At 44.8% G+C, this 25,198-nt stretch overlaps 1 protein-coding gene across 1 annotated transcript in view; it reads right to left on the reverse strand.

Annotated features, from left to right (window-relative positions):
* The window catches only part of DTD1 (D-aminoacyl-tRNA deacylase 1), a 205,246-nt gene extending 180,574 nt beyond the window's left edge, over positions 1-24,672 (reverse strand). The window contains exons 1-3 of the mRNA XM_053574522.1: positions 24,444-24,672; positions 17,533-17,623; positions 15,383-15,618 (exon numbers count right to left, since the gene is read on the reverse strand). Coding sequence (XP_053430497.1) covers positions 15,383-15,618; positions 17,533-17,623; positions 24,444-24,486 — 370 coding nt within the window. The 5' untranslated portion in view covers positions 24,487-24,672. The remainder of the gene's footprint in view (positions 1-15,382; positions 15,619-17,532; positions 17,624-24,443) is intronic.
* Between the last annotated feature and the right edge of the window lie 526 nt (positions 24,673-25,198).

Below are 25,198 nucleotides of genomic sequence, written 5' to 3' on the forward strand. Positions count from 1 at the left end.
GCCCTGAGCCTAACTTCCAGGTTTTGATAGACACATTTTGTAATACATTGTCAAGAGAAATTGAATTAAGTTTACTATTAATATAACTTTTATGTCATTCTAAATTATTTCAAAATAAAAAGTCGCATCCATTGGGCAGCGCCTGTGGCTCAGTCCGTAAGGCGCCGGCCCCATATACCGAGGGTGGCGGGTTCAAACCCGGCCCCAGCCAAACTGCAACCAAAAAATAGCCGGGCGTTGTGGCGGGCACCTGTAGTCCCAGCTACTCGGGAGGCTGAGGCAAGAGAATTGCTTAAGCCCAGGAGTTGGAGGTTGCTGTGAGCTGTGTGAGGCCACAGCACTCTACTGAGGGCCATAAAGTGAGACTCTGTCTCTACAAAAAAAAAAAAAAAAAAGTCGCATCCATCAAAAGAAAGAAAACAAAGAAGGAAAGGAAGAAGGGAAAGGAAGCAGGGAGGAATCCCATCCTGCATTTAATAATAGTTGGTTCATTTGAGAGGTTTCTTGTCCAAGCCACTGGCATTGCCACCCACTGAGGCGGGGAAGCCCATGGTGGCCCGGTTCTGGTCAGGAAGGAAGATGGTGAGCTCAGCATTACATGTGTTAAGTTTAGGGGACTCTTAGCCCAGGTGGGGGTATGTTAGAAGGCGGCCAGGCAGATGGGTCTGGTGTGAAAGTCCAGCCTAGAAGGAGAAATGCAGGAGTCACCAGCATGTTCAGTCTCTTTAAAGCCAAAAAACTGAACAAGATTAGCAAGGACTGAATGCAAATGAAAAAAGTGAGTCAGTCGGGGAAGAAAGAGCAGCCAGTGGAGTGGATGGAAAGCCGCGGAGTGTGGAGTCCTCAGCCATGTGAAGGGTGCTCTGAGGAGGGGGAAGGGGCAGCCAGGTCCTGTCCCACTGAGGGACCCTGGAGTTGAGGACAGGCACTGACTCAGCAAAGCGCCTGGGACATAGAGCCCTCCCAGGGGGCAACTGTGGTGAAGGGTGGGGACAGTGGCTGACAGGAGTGGATTCAGGAGAGAGTGCAGGCACCTCCTGCACAGTGTGCCATCAGGTGAAGCAAGAAACCGAGAAGGAGCTGGGGGAGAGGGGAAGCCAACACAGGAAGCATCCCCTGCATGGAAGACACCAGGACAGAAGGAGAAGCAAGGCGAAGACTGGGAGGCATGCCCAGCACAGGGGCCTGCCACGCGAGGGGAAGGAAAGCTGCTTCCTAGGCAAATGCTGCCACGTGGAGTGGGCTAATTCCTGGAAGTTCTGGAATTGAGCACCTGTGGCTCAAAGGACTAGTGGTGAATTCAAACCCAGCCCCAGCCAAAAACTGCAAAAAAAAAAAAGTCCTGGAAGTTCTGAGCGCTTCAGACTTTCTCAGGGAAATTTTCAGTACGGTCGGTCGATAGCTGGGGAGTCAGTGGAGGAGGAAATGCTGGCGGTTTGAGTAGAGAGAACAGGCCCACAGGAAAACAGGAGAGTAGCGGACAGGCCAGTGCATCACCACTGCCAGGTCTCCTTACAGGTCCAGGGCATCTGTGTGAGCACAGTCTATGTGCTGCAAGTTTGCTCCAGCACAGTTAAGGGCCCAGGTGCAGATCAGAACAGGCAGAGAGCCAGCCTGGAGTTCTTCTGCTAAGTGAGGTCAACAAAACTTGACCTTTGTGAGGGAACATGAGAGGGTGATTATCATCATGGGCCATGGTGTTTATACATTTATAAATGTAAGGCACTCCAAATAAAAATAACTTTCTGAAAGTAAACAAGCTGAGTTTCAAATGCATATAGAGTAGTGGTTCTCAACCTTCCTAATGCGGCAATGTATTTTCATTGTTAAAAAGGGGTTGCGAGGGGCGGCGCCTGTGGCTCAGCGGGTAGGGCACCAGCCCCATATGCTGAGGGTGGCGGGTTCAAACCCGGCCCCAGCCAAACTGCAACAACAACAAAAAAAAAGAATAGCTGGGCGTTGTGGCAGGCGCCTGTAGTCCCAGCTGCTCGGGAGGCTGAGGCAAGAGAATTGCGTAAGCCCAAGAGCTGGAGGTTGCTGTGAGCCGTGTGATGCCACGGCACTCTACCCGAGGGTGGTACAGTGAGACTCTGTCTCTACAAAAAAAAAAAAAAAAAAAAAGGGGTTGCGACCCACAGGTTGAGAACCACTGATATGGAGGATCCAGGTGTGATAGTGTGTGCCCATAGTCCCAGCTACTCAAGAGGCCCAGACAGGAGGATTGCTTAAGCCTGAGAGTTCAAGGCCAGCCTGTGCAACATACCAAGACCCTTTCTGTTAAAAGAAAATCAAAATTTTAAAAAAGAAAAAGAAACAAAAATAGTTCCTTCCCGTAAATGGTGATGGGAAGCTATTTACTAAGTCCCCTGAAAAAAAGATAAATTTTGAACTCATGCTTTACACTTACATAAGATAACCCCCTAATAAACATTTAAAAGTAAAAAATTAAAGCACAAAAGCACTACAGGAAAAAATTGCCATATTTGTGTGACTTTGAAGTAGGAAAGTCATAGGAATCATAGGAAACTAGGATTCAAAATTCAGACATTTCGAGCCTTTTTAATTTTGTGAAGGCAAAAAGTGGAAGCCTAATGAACACATGTATATGTGAAAATTAAAAAAAAAGGACATTTCAAAAAATTGAACATCAATTGCTTATGAATCAAAAATACCTGTCCAGAAAACAGTCCCTTAAGCCAGGTCAAAGGGCAAATGATAAAATGGATGAAAAATATCTGCAACTTGTGTAATAGATAAAAAAGCTCACAAAAATAAAGAACCTAGTGAGTAGGGCACCAGCCCCATATCCCGAGGGTGGCGGGTTCAAACCTGGTCTCAGCCGAACTACAACAAAAAAATAGCCGGGCATTGTGGTGGACGCCTGTAGTCCCAGCTACTCAGGAGGCTGAGGCAAGAGAATCGCCTAAGCCCAAGAGCTGGAGGTTGCTGTGAGCTGTGCCGCCACAGCACTCTACCAAGGGCAACAAAGTGAGACTCTGTCTCTAAAAAATGAACCTAACAAACAATTCAACAGAAAAATGAACAAGCACACATATAATTCAAAGGAAATCTAAATCACCTAAACATCTGCAACATGTTCAACCACAATCTGTACATTAACCTATAATGAGCTATCAGATGGGAAAAATTCTAGAAGTTCAAAATACACTCTGCAGATGCTTGCATGGATGTGGAGAGAAGGGAACACTTCTACACTTCTGGTGGGACTGCAAACTAATACAACCTTTATGGGAAGAAGTATGGAGAATCCTCAAAGAGTTAAAAGTTGATCTTCCATTTGACCCCACAATCCCCTTACTAAATAGATATCTACCCAGAAGAACAAAAATCATTTTACCATAAAGACATCTGTACCAGAATGTGTACTGCAGCTCAATTCATAATTGCCAGGTCATGGAAGCAGCCCAAACACCCACCAACCCCATGAATGGATTAACAAATTGTGGCGTATACCATGGACTACTGTTCAGCCATAAAAAGGATTGAGACTCGGGAGGAACCTGTGGCTCAAGGAGTAGGGCGCCGGCCCAATATGCCGGAGGTGGAGGGTTCAAACCCGGCCCTGGTCAAAAATTGCAACAACAAAAAAAGATGCTACTTTATTTTTTTATTTTTCTTCCAGTTTTTGGCCGGGGCTGGATTTGAACCCGCCACCTCCGGCATATGGGGCCAGCGCCCTACTCCGTTGAGCCACAGGTGCTGCCCAAAGATGGCTACTTTACATCTTTTATGTTTACCTGGATGGAACTGAAACACATTCTTCTTAGTAAAATATCTCAAGAATGGGAAAAAAGGGGCAGTGCAGGGACTTCTGCTGGCGACACCTCACTGGCTGGCTCTGAAGTTGGCCTGGACCCCACATAGCCGATGTGCAGCCGATCCCAGGCTGCCATGGAGCAGGAGATTGAGAAGCTGAGCCAGTGGCCGGTTGCACACTCGTCTACCCAGGGTAATGAGAAGTGAATGTCCTTGGATATACCTCCAGCTTCTGGAAACAGTGGAGAGCTCACCTTTTGGAACCATGGTGTACCTGGCATTCAACACTTTCCTGGGAGAAGAGATATGTTGAGGAGCCCCTGGGTGTCTGCTGAGGCACTAAGGCAGAATGTTAATGAAGTGGGGCCACAGCTCAGTATGACCCTCCATGAGCCTGGCATGGGCTACTGTCCCGAAGTGACTCCCACTCATTTCCCGATGACTTACTGTCAGGGAGCATCTACCTCCCAACCAGAGATGAGGGTTTTCAAGGGGCCCCCGGTGATGCTCTTAGGAGTGCCAAGTATTACAGGGGTGGCCATGACCTTCACTGGGTATCTAAGGATGTCCCCCACAAGGCTGCCAGTCTCAACTTCTGGTGGAAGAATGCCTATGATGTCCCATGTCGGGGTCCCAGCAATGCCTTATTCTGAACCCTCAACAGCACCTTCTAACAGAGCCTCTTTAACACCTGAGATATTATTGGCACCAACCACACCTGCCACTGAGGCCACAGCTGTGCTCCCTTCTCTGGAGCAGATGTTGCCCCCCAGAGATCCCCATAGCCATGGGATGTCCCCAGCTGAGACCCAATCATTGCTGGCACTAGAATCTCAGGACTCTATTATGAGTCAGCCAGACTCCCAGGCTGGCCCCTTCCTGCCTGAGCAGCCCTACCCTGCTCCACAGAAAGCAGAGCCCAACTCAAGGGCCCAGGAAGGGGCTCACAGATGCAGATCCTCAGCTCCAAGGCCTTACTGCTGCCCATATGAGAACTGTGGAAAAGCTTATACCAAGCACTCCCACCTTGTGACTCACCAGCATAAACACACAGGTGAGATGCCCTACAAATGCTCTTGGGAAGGCTGTGTCTTGGCTTTCTACCGTTCTGATGAGCTTGCACGACATACGCAGATACACACCAGACATCGACCATATAAATGTGATCACTGTGGCCAAAAATTCATGAGATCTGACCATCTCAGGCAACACCGAAAGATTCATCAGCAGAGGCCAGGACCCTCAGGCCCACAAGTCCACGAGAGAGAGATGGGTGGTCCTCCCCCAGATCCTGCCTGCTTCTGAGCAGCTCGTCTCTTTGGTGACTTGAAAAGGACATTGGACTGGGGCAGACAAGGACAAGCCTCCTCAACTACCACCACCCACCACAGGTACCTAAAACCAAGCACCAGATTTTAAGGGGCTGATCCTGCCCTGCTCTCCCGAGTTGACTACCATGGCAACTGAGGTACTTTATAGAACCTTGTTTCTGGACTTGGCAGGCCTGAGAAGAGAACTTGGCCAAGTTATCAAGTGCAGACATATCTGCTTCAGAAGTGGTCTCTCCTTTAAGAGATGGTGCCTTCTGTAGGTGTTTCCTGAGCCCAACTTGCGCCAAGCACAAGAGACATGATGAATCAGGCCTGGTTTCTATGCTTAAGGGATCATCTTGACCTAGAGGCTGATGATCTCTTGGGGAAAAGAAGTTGCCAAAGTGGAGGGTCAGCAAGGCTTTCTGGCAGAGGTGACCCTTGAACCCGGTAATGCGACAACATCTAGTAATCTCTCAAATGTTGAAATAAACTGAAGCAGCTGAACGAAGAGGGAAGAGGATTCTAGACTGAGGACACCAGATCTGGCAGCTGCTCAGAGGAGAGCCAGCCTCAAATTCCATTCATTCAGCAAGTATTTTTTGAGCCCATCACACAGAGCTTCATACACACAGAGGAGTATGAAGACAACTACAGGATATTCCAGGGACGACAGAGTTCTCAGGAAGGTGCCTGAGTTAAACCTGAAGACTTGTGGGAGTTTCTGTTTGTGGGACATGGTCGTGACCTGTGTGGCACACTAGGGGTTGTGTGCCTCTGTTGTGGAGTAGAGGATTCTGAACGCTCAGTGCTACCAAGGACAGAAGCTGGATCTCTGGAGACCATTCTGGGCCTCTGGGAAAACCACATCACCTTGGCCGTGCCTGCCTCTGCCCTTGAACTCCTACCCTGACCCTGTCCTGCTTGGCAGCCTTGGTCTGTGTCATTAGTGGTCTCAGGTGCCCTCCACCCAGGCCCAGAGTGAGGGGAGAGGACATCATTTAAAAAACAGAGGCAGGGATTTCAGGCTGTACTGAGCCCTCAGCCCCTCTCCAGGAGACACTTGGAGCCCAGGACTTACTGGGATTGAGGTGACACAAGATGTTGCTAGAGGTACAGGAGGAGGTAGATCTACTGGGGCTGTTTCCTTGTCCCCTGGCTGTCTTGTAGCAGGGGGAGTGGACCTCAGCACACCCCGAGAGGAGAAGCTGAAGTCTGGGGGTGTGCCTGGCCCAGCTCCCCAGTGCTGGAGTGTAGCCACCCCCCAGTTGCACCCCCACTGTTGCTCAGCCAGCCTATGAATTAAAGATTTAAGTATAAATATTTATGCATAAATTAAAAATAAAAATGAAACTCAAGGGCAGAAGGGGCTTGTTTGTGATCCATTCACTGGCCCCAGGGATTGAGGTCTTGAGCACCTAACATCTCTTTCATTCTTTTCCATGGAGCAGGCCATCTCGGATTGGTCGGGCAGGGCTGGTCTCTTTCCTCCCCTATCTGGCTCACACACAGCCCTGAGGGTGGGGTCAGAGGCCAGATTGCCCATTGTTGGAAGGAAAGATGAGAGATCTTGTCATTGGTGACCTATCATTCACTGAGGAATGGACAGGGAGAGAAGGATGGGCAAAGGGCATTGTAAACAGTGGGCTAAGCAGGCCCTTGCTCTTGTAGAGGTCACAGTCTAGTGGAGGACATACGTTAGTAGAAATGTATGAAGATATAGGGAGAGCAGATACTAGGATGTGCTGTCGTAGTGCAGGGGTGTTAGGAAGACAGTTCTTGGAAAGTGGTTTGAGCTCAGAGTCTGGATAACTAGGAGTTAGATAAAGGAGGTGAGGTGGTGATTGAAATAAATCTCTTTACCCAGGTTATTCTATGGAAGGCAGTGCTGAGCCTTTTCCAGTATCACCCAAGAAGGGATGGTGGGTGGGTAAGACCTTGACTCCTAACTAAAAAGGGCAGGATTTGAATCCTCCCTCTGCCATTTCCTGGCCACGTAGCCTTGGGTACTTTACTTATCTTTCTGTTGCTTCTACAGCAAGAGAAATGAAATTAATCTTGTTTTAAGGTGTTTTCCTGGGCTGCAGTTTGGAAATTGCATTAGAGCAGTGGTTTAAGGGACAGGAATGGATTTTAGTGCTTCAAAGGTGGCTTCAGACAGGCTACAAAGTGATAATTATTGGATTTGGTTGGTGAGAACATGGTCAAGGGTGACTCCCAAGTTTCTGGCTTGTGTTATTAATAACACAAAAAAAGAATGCATGAATTTCATTAATTTTCTATTTATTGTGATGTTTTTCACACATGCAAAAATATTTCGTATGTGTTCTATTTGAAGGATAATAAAAATAAATGTATTTACCTCTTAGGTCACTTGAGAAAAAGAATTTGCTAATACAATTAAAGCCTTTGAGTTGTCCATTTTTCTTTCCAGAGTTAACAGCTATCCTGAATTTGGATTAATCTTGCCAGTGCTATTTATTCTTGTCCTATATGTATTGATTCCTAAATAATATAGTGATTGGTTTTACATGTTTTGGAACTTTGTTTATTCTGTTTGGGGTTTATTGAATTTTTTTCAATCCAAAGGTTTATAGTCTGAATAAAATTTGGAAAATTAAAAAAAAAAAGAATGGGAAAAAATTATCCAATGTACTCAATACTAATATGAAACCAATATATAAACACTTACACACTCATACGAATGATAAAACATAAATATAGTCTAGCAAGGGGGAAGGATGAGGAGGGAGGAGGATTGGAAAGAGAAGGAAGGACAATTGTCGGGATCTCACCTAACATACACAACGCCAGGGTGTTCAGCACGGCCCCTGTGAGGGGCTCTCCTACAACTTGAACTTTACCTTGGAAGTAAGAACAATGTAACCTAAACATTTGTTCCCTCATATTAATTTGAAATTAAAAAATTAAATTAAAACCTTATAGGACAAATATATGTGTGTGCATGTGTGAATACACACTCTGTCAACAAAGCTCTGAGAAATAGTTCAGGCTCACACACTGCAGAAAAGTGCAGTGCCCACAGAGAGCCAGCCATCTGGCCCTATCAATGCCACTCCTAAGAATTTATCCCACAGGAATCTCTACCTGCATATGAAGTGGCATATGTCCAAATTTATTGATTGCATCACTATTTTTAAGAAAAAAACTCAGCATCAACCCAAAATCCCAATAATGCAAGGCACACTAATAATGCAGGGTATGTTCCCACCACAGAACACTGCCCAGCTGTTAAAAAGAAGAGGTGTGAGGAAGACTCCATGCGCTAGTATGGAAAGAATCTCTAGGAAAAACTGGAAGCATTTTCTAAATGATGTAAAAAAAAAAATATATCACTGTCTTTTGTATAAAAAGGGAAGTATAAAAATATATTCATGGCCGGGTGCAGTGGCTCACGCCTGTAACCCCAGCACTCTGGGAGGCCAAAGCAGGTGGCTTGCCCAAGCTCAGGAGTTGGGGGACCAGCCGGAGCCAGAGCAAGACCTCATCTCTAAAAATAGCCGGGTGTTGTGGTGGGCAACTGTATTTCCAACTACTCCAGAGGGCGAAGCAAGAGGATCACTTGAGCCCAAGAGTTTGAGGCTGCTTTGAGCTGTAACACCATAGCAACTCTACCGAGGGCAACAAAGTGAGACTCTGTCTCAAAAAAAAAAAAAAAAATATATATATATATATATACATATATTCATATTTGCTCACATCTGCGTAAACAGTAGATGGGGAAAAAATTAACAAAAGCCAAATAATTTATCAATACTTGTGAATTTGCAGACCATGAATCAATATGGTTTTGAATTCCCTCCTGCTGAATGATTCAGACTTTTCCTTTCATCTCAAGTCATCTTACATACCTGAATTAAGACTATTGTGAAAAAGAGTTTCTTCTACCTATGCTTGTATCTTCTTTTTTTTTTTTTTTTTTTAATGCCCTTATTTCTTCAAGTTGAACTCCCGCAACTCTCTGACCTGCAATTCAGGACAGTGCAGAGGAACTTCAGGAAATGAGATAAAAGGGGATGAAGGAGAGTAAGGACAGGAGGGAGGGAGAGCCCAGAAAGGAAGGGAAGGATGGAGGGCACAGCAAAGCCACTGAACTGAGCCAGGCCTCCCCTCCTGGGACACAGAGGCACCCATCACTCAAAATAACAAAGCACCTACCACCTACCATGTAAGGCCCTCTGCCATGACCACAGAGGTGCAAACCCCACCCGGTCACTGACACTGCGTGTACGGTGGACAGAGACTTATTCACAATGGCTAACCAATTAAGCAAATCAAGGAAATCATGAGAAGATAGAAATAAAAAATGAAAATGGATGTAGTTTGCCATTTGGGAAGAGTACCAGGCATAAGCACAAAGGTCAAAAAAGCTAAATTGTAGCTGTGGAGATGATGTAGGCATAAGACCAAAAGTAGACAGGCTGGAATAAACGAGGAAGCCAGTAAGCAGTTTGTTGAAGGTAATAAAAGGGGGAAAATGACAGAAAATATTGACGCATTTGGCCAAAATCAGTCACACATCTGTATCAACTTCCATACGAGAGGATCAGTCTGTACCAGTTTGCCAGCCTTGCTGCTCATTAATGAAGATGTCACGACCCCACACTGTACTTTCCTAAATGTGCATGAAAAATAGCGCCTTCGGCATCACAGTCCTTGAGAGCCCAAATCATCATAATATCAAAACCAGACAAAGAAATCACAAGAAAAATAGACTCTCACAGATATAAAATACTTCTCACAGATATAAAAATCCTCAACAAAATATTAGCAAGTTGAATCCAACAATGTATAAAAGGAATTATATGCCACAACCAAGTGGAATTTATGCCAGGTACCCAAGGCTGATTCGACATTTGAAAATCAATTAATCAAGCTTAAAAAGAAAAATTGTATCATCTTATCAGTAAGTGCAGAAAAAGCATTTGACAAAAATCAAATACTCATTCATGATAAACACTCTCAGTAAACTAGGAAGAGAAGGGAACTTTTTCAACTTGAAGAATATCTACCAAAAACCTTCCAGCAGGCATCATAGTTAACAGTGAAGAACTAGAAACGTTCCCATTGAGAGCAATAACAAGGCAGGATGTCCCCCCATCACCTTTTTCAATATCATACTTAAGTCCTAGCTAATGCAACAAGGAAGAAAAGGAGATATTAAGAGGTATACTGATTAAGAAGGAAAAAACAAAACTTTTTTCACAGATGACATGATCATCTAAGAAGAAAATCCAAAAGTCCCAACAGGGCAATGCCTGTGGCTCAGTAAGTAGGGCTCCAGTCCCGTATACTGAGGGTGGCGGGTTCAAACCCAGCCCTGGCCAAACTGCAACAAAAACAAAAAAATAGCTGGGTGTTGTGGCAGGCGCCTGTAGACCCGGCTACTCTGGAGGCTGAAGCCAAGAGAATCGCTGGAGGTTGCTGTGAGCTATGATGCCACAGCACTCTACTGAGGGTGATAAATTGAGACTGTCCCTAAAAAAAAAGAATCAACAAAAAGAATCTCCTGGGCGGCACCTGTGGCTCAGTGAGCAGGGCACCGGCCCCATATACCGAGGGTGGCGGGTTCAAACCCAGCCCCGGCCAAACTGCAACAACAACAAAAAAAAAATAGCCAGGTGTTGTGGCGGGCGCCTGTAGTCCCAGCTACTCGGGAGGCTGAGGCAGGAGAATCGCCTAAGCCCAAGAGTTGGAGGTTGCTGTGAGCTGTGTGACGCCACGGCACTCTACCTAGGGTGATAAAGTGAGACTCTGTCTCTACAAAAAAAAAAGAATCTCCTGAAACCAAAAAGTGATTATAGCAAGGTTGTAAGACACAAGGTTAATATACAAATGTCGGTCACTTTCCTATGAACCAGCAATGAACCCTCCAAAATGAAATATTTAGTATAAGTCTAACAAAACATGTACAGAATAAAGATAAGAAAAACTGCAAAACTGATTAAAGAAATCAAAGAACTAAATAAATGGAGAGAAATTCCATAGTCATAAACAGGGAGATTCAATATAGTCAAAATGTCAGTTCTTCCCAATTTGATGTATAGATTCAATGTGATTCCAATCAAAATCCAGCAGTTACTTTGTGGATTATCAACAAACTGATTCTAAAGTTCAAAAGGAGAAGCAAAAGACCAGAAGAGTCAATACTATATCAAAAGAAAAGAACCAAGTTGGAGGACTAACACTACACAACTTTAATATTTACCAAAAAACTACAGGACTTAATGACAGTGTGGTGAAGAGGACGCCAAGAGCCAGATGACCTCTGAGCAAGAGGATTTGCGGCTGGGGGGCGGGCCCTCGTGCAATTTATCCACAGGTGTTCCCGAGCCCAGGGCGATCCTTAGACACATAGTCACTGTCTAATACTCCCCTCACCTGTTGTGTACTGTCTCAATAAAAGGCTACTGCCGAGGTTGCTCCAGGATACCCTGCAATCAAGGTTAGCCTGCCTCCTGCAAGCTTGTATTTCTAAACTCCCGCCCGCCTGGTTCCTTCCTGCCCAGGGCCTTAGGGGTTACAACAACGTGGTATTAGTGAAATAAAAGAAACAGATGAATGGAACAGAACAGGTAAGCCCAGAAGTAGGCCCTCAAATATATGGTCACCTGATCTTTCACAAAGGAGGAAAGGCAGTACAATGGAGAAAGGATCTTCAACAAACACGCTGAAACAATGGACACCTACAAGCAAAAAGCAGATCCCGACACAGACCTCATACCCTTCATAAAAATCACTTGAAGTGGATCATAGACCAAACGTAAAAATGCAAACCTCTAAAACTCCTAGGACAGGAGCAAACCTTCACGATTTTGGGTATGGTGATGACTTCTTAGACATAACACCCAGGGCGGCGCCTGTGGCTCAAGGAGTAGGGTGCCGGTCCCATATGCCGGAGGTAGTGAAAGAAAATATTACCATGAGAATGTGACCACCTCTCACTCCCTACCATAGGAATGTGACCACCTCTCACTCCCTACCATAGGAATGTGACCTTTTGTAACTGTTCCAGAAGATAGCTCCCCGAGCTAAAGCGAATGTTTACTGTTAAAGACAAATATTTGACTGTTGATCTTATCTTAAGACAGTTGAATAATGAACCAGAGTTCTTCTTATCTGGTTAGAGCCCCAGCTATGTCTACTCCCTCTTACTTTATGGTTAGAGCCCCTGCCATGTCTGCTATTCCCGCCTACTTTGTAGTTTTTGCCTTTATAAGCTTGTAAAAACTGCTGTGCGGGGCTTGACTCCTCGGCTTCTAAAAAGAGTTGTGGGTCAAGCCCCGGCATGCAGGAATAAAAATCCTCTTGCGTTTTTGCATTAAGTGCCGTCTCTTGCGGTTGATTGGGGTGGTCAGAGCTCCGGGCAGAGTGGGGGGTTCTGCCCCAAGTCTTTCAGTAGTGGGTTCAAACCTAGCCCCGGCCAAAAACAAACAAACAAAAAAAAGACATAACATCCAAAGTACAATATGTGAAAGACAGAATTGAGAAGCTGAACTTATCAACTCATTAACATTAAAATGTTCTGCTCTGGCCAGGCATTTAGTCACGCCTATAGTCCTAGTTACTGGCAAAGGTACTGGCAAAAGATATATCTAATAAAGGATAGATATTTGCAAAAGACATATCTGATAAAAGAAAAGTATCTAAAACCTAAAAAGAACTCTTAAAACTCAATATGAAAATAAAACTCCAGGCTCAGCGCCTGTGGCTCAAGCGGCTAAAGCGCCAGCCACATACACCTGAGCTGGCGGGTTCAAATCCAGCCCGGGGCCCACCAAACAACAATGATGACTGTAACCAAAAAATAGCCGGGCGTTGTGGCAGGCGCCTGTAGTCCCAGCTACTTGGGAGGTGGAGGCAGGAGTTGGAGGTTGCTGTGAGTTGTGAGCACTCTACACAGGGCAACAGCTTGAGGCTCTGTCTCAAAAAAAGAAAAGGAAACTCCAATTTAACAAACGGGCCAAAGGTCACCACAGACCCCTCATCAAAGAAGATAGACAGGCACAGTGCCTGTGGCTCAAGTGGCTAAGGTGCCAGCCACATACACCTGAGCTGGTGGGTTCCAATCCAGCCCGGGGCCACCAAACAACAATGAGGGCTGCAACCAAAAAATGGCCAGGCGTTGTGGCGGGTGTCTGTAGTCCCAGCTACTTGGGAGAATCGCTTGAGCCCAGGAGTTGGAGGTTGCTGTGAGCTGTGATGCCACTGCACTCTACCCAGGGCGACAGCTTGAGGCTCTGTCTAAAAAAGAAAAGAGAGATACATATAGCAAATAAGCATATGAAATGATGGTCCACCTCATATGTCATCAGGGAAATGCAAATTAAAACAAGATACCTACGTAGCTATTAGCCTAGCCAAAATCCAAAACACTGACAACCCCAAATGCTGACAAGAATGTGAGAAATAGGCACTCTCACTAATTGCCACTGGGAATGCAAAATAATCCAGCAACTTTGGAAGACAGTTGAGTAGTTTCTTACAAAACTAAACACACTCTTAACATTCAATCTAGTGGCCAGGCACAGTGGCTCATTCCTGGAATCCCAGCATTCTGGGAGGCCAAGGTAGGTAGACGGTGTGAGCTCAGGAATTTGAGACCAGCCTGAGTAATAGCAAGATGCTGTCTCTACTAAAAATAGAAAAAAAAACAAAACAAAACATACTAGCTGAGCATTGTTGCAGGTGCCTGTAGTTGCAGCTACTTAGAAAGCTGAGGCAAAAGGATCGCTGGAGCCCAAAAGATTGAGGTTACTGTGAGCTAGGATGCTACAGCACTCTATGTAGGGTGACAGTGAAACTCTGTCTCAATAAAAATAAAAAATAAATTTCAATCTAGTGATCACAGTTCTTGGTATTGACACAAAAGAACGGAAAACCATGTATATACAAAACCAGCTATAACCACAGGTGCTTACCGCAGCTTTATTCATAATTGTCTAAACTCGTAAACAGTCAAGATATCCTGCAGGTGAAAGACAAACTGTGACACTTCAGACAGAATATTATTCAGCACTAGTAAGAAATGCTACCAAGCTATGAAAAGACGTGGAGAACTTTACATGTACATTATTAAGTGAAAAGAAGCCAATCTGAAAAGGGCATCCATTATATGATTTGAACCATTATGGAGACAGCAAAAAGATGAGTGGTTTCCAGGAGTTAGGAGAGATAAAAGGACAAACAGAAAGAACACAGAGCATTTTAGGGCAGCAAAAATACTCTGTATGATATCATGATGGTTGATACATGTCATTAAAAATTTGTCCAAACCCACAGAATATAAAACACCCAGAGTGAACCCTAATGTAAACTATGAAGGATGGGCGATAACAACGTGTCAGTGCAGGCTCATCAACTGTAACGATCGCATCACTCTGGTGGGGTTGGGGGTGTTGATAATCTGCCCAGGTGTGGAACAAGGTTATATGGAATGTCTCTGTACCTGCCTCTCAGCTTCACTGTGAACCCAGAACTGCTCTAACAAAGCCTTTAAAAAAATGTAAACTACCTCATAACTGTCCATATTCATTGCATAGAAAAAATCATAATATTTCAGATGTGATGAGATCGATAAAATATGTATTTTTTAATTAACTTCACATTTCTTTTTACATTCATTTTTTTTTCTTCTTACATTTTTTAATATGGCTACTAGAACTTAAACTGCCATATTTGGCTCACATTTGGGGCTTGCAATATACTTCTTCCATTGGACAGAGCTGAACTAAGCCACCAAAGATCCGAGACACACCTCTGAGTTCCGAAACAGCATCAAAATGTGAACAGAAGGGGGCACACACCTATAATCCTAGCACTCTGGGAGGCTGAGGCTGGCGGAATGCTTGAGCTCACAAGTTCCAGACCAGCCTGAGCAAGAGTGAGACCCCATCTCTAAAAACTAGTCGGGCATTGTGGTGGGTGCCTGTAGTCCCAGCTACTCAGGAGGTTGAGGCAAGAGGATCGCCTGGAGCCCTTGAGTTTGAGGTTGCTGTGAGCTGTGATGCCACAGACCTCTACTGAGGGTGAAAAAGTGAGACTCTGTCTCAAAAACAAACAACAACAACAACAAACCCATAATAATGTGAACAGAAGAATAGAGAAGGGTAAATGGTACCTCAGGACATTCTGAGGACATGTGTTAAGTACAACAGCCAATACGTTGCTCTAAGTGAGAAATAGGCACAAACAAGGACAATTCTCTCCTCCCACTGCCTGCCAGCATGTGCCCTGAAGACTCCCTTCTGGCCGCGGCACCCTCTCCCGCCTACCTTTGACGAGCTCTGGCCTGTACACCTTGCGAAGCTGCTCCAGGAAGCTGTTGTAGAAGCCCTCTGCCTGCTCCGTGGGCATTGCCAGGTGGAAGTCGGGCTTGTGCCCCTTGAGCACACACTGCAGGGTGAACTGGCTGACACACAGCACCTCGTACTGCTTGTCCATCACGCTCTTCGACCAGTGCTTCCCACTCTCATCCTCAAACACACGCAGGTTTAAAATCTTTCGGACCCTAAGGGAAAAAGAGCAGTGAAAGGCCCCTGAGCGATCACAAGCTCCCCAACAGACTCCGTACCTCCAAAACATCACCAGCACCTTGCCGACTAAGGACACCATGACTCCATCACTTCTAGGAGGCATGACCTCAGCAAGTTATTCATCCACTCTGTGCTTCCGCTTCCTCGGACGCAATACACAATAACTACAGTCTGACCTCACAGGGCTGTGGTAGGATTTCCTTCTTTTTTTCAGTCCCTCCAATTCATAGCAGCTACCGGTGGCAACTATGGCTAACATGACAATCACCCATTCTCTGCTCCTTCAGGTTGGGAGATATGTCAAAACATGGGTCTGATTTTAATTTTTCATAGAAGTATGCAATCTTCACATTGGGATAAATGACATCCCATTTTTGCACCTCTTCTTGGAGCTACTCAAAGTGAACAATTCAGCAAATACTCTGAGAGAAAACTCATGGTTATTGCAAATATGAAAAAATATCTAGGAAAAGATACCTTGACAACTATATCATGTGTTCCTTTGCCTACACGTCTGGATCACAAACAATGGCCACCAGGGAAGGAAATGCATCAGGTAACATCTGCAGGGTCAGATTTGAGAAGAATGGGAAAGAACTCCAGCATGAAAGCTGAAATGGAGAGTCACCCTTTTGAATGATGTCGAAGACAAACTTCCAAAGACTCTAAACATAATAATTCACTGACTCTTTATGTGGGTCCCCTCAAGGTGGATACTATTCATTACCCCTCTCCAAAGCCGATAGTCTTATGTTGAGTTGCATCTCTTAAGCACCAAGCTAAGTATTAGCTCTCTCATATGTCAGAACCATAAAGAGATTCAGACCTAGAGCCCCAGTTTTTAACCATTCTACTGCCTCTTTGATATTCAGGGGACAGCTATGAAAATACCACTATCACTGAAGTGGTACTGAACTATCCTTACTGACACCTTAGCAGGAATTAGGTTCCAAGTCTCACTTTGATCAAATGCAAAAGGCACAATTGGAGAGAGTTATACCCAGGCTCTGCGTACCAAGGGACAGAATAAAGGGATCCCAGCATCTGAAATAAACATGCTGAAATAAACCAAGTGGTGCTATTGCAGAGGGGAGCAAGCGAGGAGGCTGGCTCCATCAAAAGAGCATCATCTTCAAGGTCAGGTAGCCCAGTGCTAATTTGGGGTCAGAATTTTTGCTTGTGCTTGTGTGTGTGTGCTTGACCTGAGGCAAGGAATTCAACCTCTCTGAGTTCCAGATCCTAACTTATATAATGAACAACTAGGCACTTTTAAAATGCATAAATAGTGTCCAGATAACACTGCTCAAATTAAAATAGCAAAATCATACATAAGAAAAGAAGCTCACTGGGAGCCCTAGGTGACTGGATTACTTGAGCTCAGGAGTTGGAGACCAGCCAGAGCAAAGCAAGACGAGACGCCATTTCTACAAATAGAAAAACTAGCTGGGCGTTGCGGGCACCTGTAGTCCCAGCTACTTGGGAGCCTGAGACAAAAGGATGGCTTGAGCCCCAGAGTTTGAGGTTGCTGTGAGCTATGATGCCACACCACTCAAGCCCAGGGCAACTGAGTGAGACTCCGTCTCAAAAACAAAAAAGAAAGAAAGAAAAGAAGCTCAGTTTTTGCATTAAGAGAACAAGAGGCATGGTCAGAGGCTATAGCAGCAAATAGGGAAGAAGGCTAGGTGGTGCCGTGTGACACGGCCAGTTTGGTGGTGAGGTTTGACATATTTTCTTGGTCTTCTCTTCTAGAACAGAGATAAACACACCACTTCCAATGGCACAATGGATAGAAAGGACAGGGGCTTACTCCAGAGCACAGGATAATAGGAAGGCTCCCAGCATAACCATGACACTTTCAGACAGCAATGACTTAGAAACATGCATCTTACATGTGCTCCAGTTCTTTCTGTGTATCTTCCAGAGAAATACCCAGCAACACACAGATGCCCCGTCCAATGGCGCTTATCTGCTCTCCTCCGACTAGAGACAAAGCAAAAGAGAAAAAGGACTCAGACAAAAAGGTGCAAGAAATGTTCTTCAGTAGCCACAGTAATGTCTGAATCATCATACATCCTCTTCCTAATTTCTCTGATTAAAGTCAATAGGTATTGAAAAATAAAAAGAATTACATAAACACAGTGAGATGACAGTAATTCTCATCCATTCTGACTAGCTCTGGATGAGGGGAGCTGTGAAGTGAACAGCCATGGAGCAGGACTCCAGGCCACATTCTCAACTGTTACCTTGGATAAAGATACCCAGAGCTCTCCATGGTCAAGTCTGCCCATCTGTGAAAACAGAACAGTGTTTTCCTCCCCCAGAGAACCCAGCTCGGCTATATTAATTCTTAGAAAGCAGAAAGCAGGAGCACATCTTAGAAATTAGCAAGTCTGGTAACATAGTCCACAGAAAGCACAAAATGGAAAAACGTTCACGTCATAAAAACAAATGTTTTCCCTACTTACTGCAGAGAAGACAAATGCATTATGCATAAAAGCCACAATTTATGTTTAAAGCTTCAAGTCAGCAAACTGCTATGATTTTCCCAGTCTAGTACTGAAGTTGCATCCTAAATCCATGATCTCCAAATATTTTTAAATCATGCACCTCATCCATAAAAAAGCAGTCTCTGAGCACACACCCCTAACAGTTGGTGTATGTATTTACACAAACATATTTAAAATGTCAGATGTATGCCCTATGGCCATTAGATAATCTCTAAAATGTTGGTAAGATTCACCATCATGATGAATAAAAACCATATTTCAAATAATATGATAATTTTCTTTTTTGCCAATTTTTTGCCAATCTTATTAGATTATTTTGTTTTATGATTTCATCTTGTATTGACCTAATGTTCCCACCAGGAATAGAAGGGTCAATTCAGCCATTTTCTTTTTCTTTCCCATTTATTTATTTATTTTGGGAGAAAGTCTCACTATGTCGCCCTGGGTAGAGTACTGTGGTGTCACAGCTCACAGCAACCTCAAACTCTTGGGCTTAAGTGATTCCCTTGCCTCACCCGCCACAGTAGCTGGGACTACAGGCACCCGCCACAACACCTGGCTATTTTTTGGTTGTAGTTGTCATTATTGTTTGGCAGGCCCGGGCTAGGTTCGAACCCGCCAGCTCTGGTGTCTGTGGCTGGCGCCCTAGCATCTGAGCTACAAGAGCCAAGCCAGTCTTTCCCATTTATTTTCATTTGTATATAGCCATGAGGTACAAGTGCAATTTTGCTACATTGACACACTGCATTGTGGCCGAGTCAGGGCCTTCCTTGTAGGAACCAAGCCACCTCCCCTCGCTCCCACTCCCCCACACCTCAAAGTCTCCACTCTGCTTTCACATGCACATTTGACTTAGCTCCCACGAGAACATGTGGTTTTTGTCTTTCTGTCTGAGTTGTTTTTCTTAAAATAATGTTGGTCATTTCTTTTTATTTGCTTCTGCTGAGTAAAACTCTATAAATATTCCTAAAAAGGCAACAATACCATGTTGCAATACAGTGTAAGGTGAGAAAACATGAGAAACTTTCTTCATTTTTTTTTCCTTTGAGACACTCTCACTCTGAGGTTGCTGTGAGCTGTGACACCATAGCACTCTACTCTGTGGCATCAGCCTAGTTCACAGCAACCTCAAACTCCTGTGTTCAAGAGACCCTCTTATTTCAGCCTCCCAGAGTCTGGTCCTACAGGCGCCTGCCACACTAGCTTTTCTATTTTTAGTAGAGACAGGTCTCAAGCTCCTGAGCTCAGGCAATCCACCCACCTGCCGAGGCCACTATGCCATCCACTTTCTTCTTTCCTTAGGTGCCCTGACAAGGGACCACATGACATTCAGACCCCAGGGGAGCATCACCCTCAGTCCATTCCTAAAGCACCAATAAAGCTTAATTTCTCTATTTTTATGCTAAAAAAGTTTAACATTTTCTTTTATGTTTCTTTTCTTCTAATGGTCTATGTGTATAACTTATTGTCCTTTGCGTCACTGACTCAAAAGCTGAAATAGTCTATGCTGACATAAGCAGTCAACAACCAAGAGTGGTTAGCTTGCTTGTGTTGTTTCAGAAAACTCCGTTGGCTTTATTTGTTCTTTAAATGAATCTACATCATTTTCTTCCAATGACCATATTCGTTCTAAATTTTTCCCAAAGTATGTTTTAAAAAATAAAACTTGGGGAGTGCCTGTGGCTCAAAGGAATACGGCACCGGCCCCAAATGCCAGAGGTGAGAGGTTCAAATTCAGCCCCGGCCAAAAACTGCAATAAAATAAAATAAAATAAAATAAAATTATGGGCAGCGCCTGTGGCTCAGTAAACAGGGTGCCGGCTCCAAGGGTGGCAGGTTCCAACCCGGCCCCGACCAAACTGCAACAATAACAAAAAAAATAGCCCAGCATTGTGGCAGGAGTCTGCAGTCCCAGCTACTCAGGAAGCTGAGGCAAGAGAATGGCCTAAGCCCAAGAGCTGGAGGTTGCTGTGAGCTGTGACACCATAGCACTCTACTGAGGGTGACAAAGTAAGACTCTGTCTCTTAAAAAAATAAATAAATAAAATAAAAATAAAAGTTATAAAACTATATCTACCATTAAAGTAATACATATACACTATAGAAAATTTGGAAAATACAAAAAACAGGAAGAAGAGTCAGGTTCATGCCTGTAATCCCAGCACTTTGGGAGGCAAGGGCAAGAGGAGTCCGGGAGTTACAGGTCCGGGAGTTACAGGTCAACCTGGACAACACATAAGACCTCATCTCTACATGAAATTTTTAAAAATCAGCCTAGGGGCTCAGCGCCTGTAGCTCAAGCAGCTAGGGTGCCAGCCACATACACCAGAGCTGGCAGTTTCAAATCCAGCTCAGGCCTGCCAAACAATGACAACTACAACCAAAAAATAGCCCGCCATTGTGGCAGGTGCCTGTAGTCCCAGCTACTTGGAAGGCTGAGGCAAGAGACTCACTTAAGCCCAAAAGTTTGAGGTTGCTATCAGCTGTGATGCCACAGCACTCTACCCAGGGCGACAACTTGGCTCTGTCTAAAAAAAAAAAAAAAAGAACAAATCAGCCTAGGGTAACAGCATGGGCATGTAATACCAGCTACGAGGGAGGATGGGGTGGGAGGACCCTTTAAGCCCAGAGCTCAGTTACAGTGAGCCACCATATCCCACACCAGACGACACAAAAACAAATCAAAAACAACAATAGGAAGAAAAAAAGAACCCTCAGAGACACACACTTTAACATTTTAATGATTTCCTTTTGCTCTATCTCTACTTACATATTTTACTTACTTGTTTTCAACTATTATAATAATACTATATATAAATGTTTTTATCTCATCTTTTCTCTTAACACTGTATAAGAATTTTTCCATGCTGTAAACTTTTCCTGAATACTTTTTAATAGTTGTATCATATTCCCTGGACTGATTATCCCATTTGCTGGATATGTGGCTTGTTTCAAATATTTCACTTCCATAAATAAATGTATGGTGAAAAATCTCTGTACACTAAGTCCTTGTCTACAGTTAGGTTGTACTGACCTAAGATTCTCAAAAGGAGAATCACTATCATTTTTGTAACTTATTATAACAAACAAATTTTGCCTCCAAGTCTATACACAGATATTGCAGGTTCATAGGGATTTTTTACTGTAAATAAATGGGCTTCCAAAGAATAAAGCCACATACACCAGAGCTGGCGGGTTCGAATCCAGCCCATGCCTGCCAAACAACAATGACAACTACAACCAAGAAAAATAGGCAGGCGTTGTGGTGGGCGCCTGTAGTCCCAGCTACTTGGGAGGCTGACTTAAGAGAATCACTTAAGCCTAGGAGTTGGAGATTGCTATGAGCTGTGATTGAAGCTCTGTCTCAAAAAAAAAAAAAAAAAGAATAAAACTTCAGAATCCACACTTTAGACAAAAGATCACAAGACTAGAAAAGACTGGAGATATCTGGTCAATTTCTCCATGTGTGCACGGCATCAGTCAGAGACTTCATCTTCAAGAATTCACAACTTTTTTTTTTTTGCATTTTTTGGCCAGGGCCGAGTTTAACCCACCACCTCTGGTATATGAGGTCAGCGCCCTACTCCTTTGAGCCACGGTGCCGCCCCAAGAATTCACAACTTCTAATAATAACCTGTTCAAACCTGAAATTTTAGATCAAATTTTAGCTACTGATGCTGAATAAGGGGACATGGGGGTTACTGTACTCATCTCTCTGTGTAATCAAATGAATATGGTTGAAATGTTCCATAATAGACTTTAAAATTATCATAATAACCATGCTAAGGCATCAAAAAGTGACCCATCTCATTCCGTGAATTTGCCACTTAGTAAAATGTGACTCCAGATACTTTACTCTGACCTGACCACAAAATACAAAGTTACATATTAGAACCCCTAGGCTGGGCATGGGGGCTGTAATCCCAGCACTTTGGGAGGCCCAGGTGGGCAGACTGCCTGAGCTAAGGAGTCAAGTGAGAGAGAGACACCCCCTCCCCCATCTCTAAAAATAGCCAGCATTGTGGCGGAGCCTGTAGTCCCAGCTACGCAGGAGGCTAAGGCAAGAGAATCGCTTGAGCCCAAGAGTAAGAGGTTGCTGTAAGCTATGACACCATGGCACTCTACCAGGGGCAACAAAGTGAGACTCTGTCTCAAAAAAAAAAAACCTAAAATAAAATACCTTTTCAAAAGCAGCTACATTTCAGTGAAGCCAGCCACATTTTAAAGAAATCAGAAATTCTCTTTCCATTATGATTCACCTAGAAAGCCTGGATAACTAGAGGGTCCCTTCAAAACTTAGAATTCCATGGTACCCCAACCTAGAATTCCCAAATTATTAACACTTTTCCAACAATCAGCACTCTTATCTTTTTAATATACAGATTTGGTTTAACTGAAAACATACATTTTAAATATTGAATTAAAATAATTCAAACTCCTTTTAGCAAATTTCACAAAACACACGTTTCCAATATTCATATAAGCAAGACAGAGAGTTCAGGAGAGAGAAGATCAAAATTTAAATCTATTGGGGTCGGCGCCTGTGGCTCAAGCGGCTAAGGCACCAGCCACATACATCTGAGCTGGTGGGTTCAAATCCAGCCCACGCCCACCAAACAACAATGGTGGCTGCAACCAACAAATAGCTGGGTGTTGTGGCAGGCGCCTGTAGTCCCAGCTACTTAGGAGGCAGAGACAGGAGACTAGCTTGAGCCCAGGAGTTGGAGGTTGCTGTGAGCTGTGATGGCACCGCACTCTACCCAGGGCAATAGCTTGAGGCTCTGTCTCAAAAAAAAAAAAAAAATTTAAATCTATTGGTGATGGTTACACAGTGTAGACCGCAAGATTCTCTTCAAAAAGCAAAAAAAATCTATGCTTTCATCCATGAATTTTCCCAGTTTCCTTGAACTTAACTATTCATTGCAATGCTATAAAACCTTAAAAATTCCATAAATCTCAGTGCTATTCTATCCCCTATTATTCCAAGACTATTTCCAAAACCAAAGTTACCAGAACAGCTTAGAAATCGTTAGGCGGAGTTGAAAAGTAGAACATCAGATCTAAATAGATGGTTTGGGTGGGTTTGGTTGTTTCTTTAAGGGTTTCTGTTGGTTTTGTTTTATTTTTATATATATACTTTTGTGGACACAAGAACAAATATTTGGTGTAGAATGGAATGAAAGACAAGATATCTGAATTATTTAAACTGAAACAATATAATTCTGCCAATAAAAGCAGAAAAGACTAAGGACAAGGCGGTGCCCATAGCTCAGTGGGTAGGGCGCTGCCACATACACCGAGTCTGGTGGGTTTGAACCCAGCCTGTGCCTGCTAAACAACAATGACAATTGCAACATAAAAATAGCCAGGGGTTGTGGTGGGCACCTGTAGTCCCAGCTACTTGGGAGGCAAAGGCAAGAGAATTGCTTAAGCCCAAGAGTTTAAGGTTGCTCTGAGCTGCGACACCATGGCACTCTACCTAGGGCGACAGCTTGAGACTCTGTCTCAAAAAATAAAAGGGAAAAAAAACTTGTCATTTACATATTTTTAAATTCATACTGTGTTTTTTTAAAACGACATTCATCTGAACCTCTGACGTTCACCCTAGACTAGAGTGCTCACATAAAAACTAATGGATGAATGGTTTGATCCACAAGAAAATAGTTAAAAAGAGAAATATTTCACATGGAATTCCATATATTCGACCCCAACACTGCAGGGTTCAGAGGCGGCCTGGGGAGGAAGGGGGATGTTCTGCCTCCAGCCGGGCTGCTGGTCACCTGCGGTACACTGTCAGAGCCCAGCCAAAAGACTCTTCACACCTGTGCGTTCTATTCATCTTCAAGCTCCAAAAACAACTGGGATACATAAAAATGGACAAAAATGAAATATTTAAAATTGAGCTGTGGAAAGGGACAAGTGCCTGCTCCGGAAACGCTCCCTACTGTGTTGTTGGTGCAACATTCCACAGAAGAACGGGCCATGGGGATGCTCAGAGGTTCTCCCACCTGTACACAGGACAAAAGGTGGTGACAATAATATGACGGGCTCATCCTGAATCCCTAGCGAGAGTCTGAAGCCAGGGACGCGCCGGGGCCGGACAGGCACGTGCAAGGCGCTCTCCGGCCGCGGCGTCGCCCCGGAGGCGGCCCCAGGGACTCAGGGCTGCGGGGACCGAGTTCTTGGAGAGGCCGCGGCGATCCGGAGGATGGCGCAGGAGGACCCCCCACGCAGGGCGGCCGGTCGCGGGGCTCAGGGGCGGCTCCTCCCGGGCCCGGCCCGGCCCGACTGACCTGTGACGCTGGCCCGGGTGACGCGCTGCACCACAGCCTTCATGGCGGCGGCTGGGGCGGGTGGGGCGGCGCCGCGCTCGGTCCGGCCTCACAACTGTGCGGGCGGCTCCGCGGCCGGCGCCCTCTGGAGGTGACACCCGGAAGCGCGCCCAGATGGCGGGTCCGACTGGATCGGCAACAGCCCACCCCACGTCGGCCACCCCCACTCCAGGCCTGGCTGTAAGCCCGCCCACCCAAGGATAGGATCTGCCTTGCCTGCCACGCCCACCTGCCGCCCAACCGTAGCCCCACCCGTCATTGATTGGCCCCACGCCTCACCCTCGGCCCCGCCCCACGCCTCATCCTCGGCCCCGCCCCACCTCCACACCTGCCCATTCTCCACTCTGAGCCCACAACAGTCTCGCACTGGTATTTTCTTCCCACATCCCTGGACCCGAGAGCCAGTCATTACTAAATCCCAGCTTTGTTCTGAATCCTAATGTTTTCTTTCTTCCTCTTTTCCATTCCTGAACCCCTAGATCCTCCCAAATTTTTCTTCCCTTATCTTCCTGTCCCAGTGGCTTCTCAGATACCAGGTACGAAAAGATCTACCACCTAAAATAGCCATTTTTAACTATTAATTTGACTTCACCATGTCATAATAATAAATAGGTATATGATTCCAGAATTCTAATTACTCCTTCAAAACATATACTAATACTTAGACCCCTCGCGGGATTCTTAGATTTAAATGAAACAGACTATGTGAAAGTGCT

This window comes from Nycticebus coucang, chromosome 21 (assembly GCF_027406575.1).
Source record: "Nycticebus coucang isolate mNycCou1 chromosome 21, mNycCou1.pri, whole genome shotgun sequence".
Classification (NCBI taxonomy): Eukaryota; Metazoa; Chordata; class Mammalia; order Primates; family Lorisidae; genus Nycticebus; species Nycticebus coucang.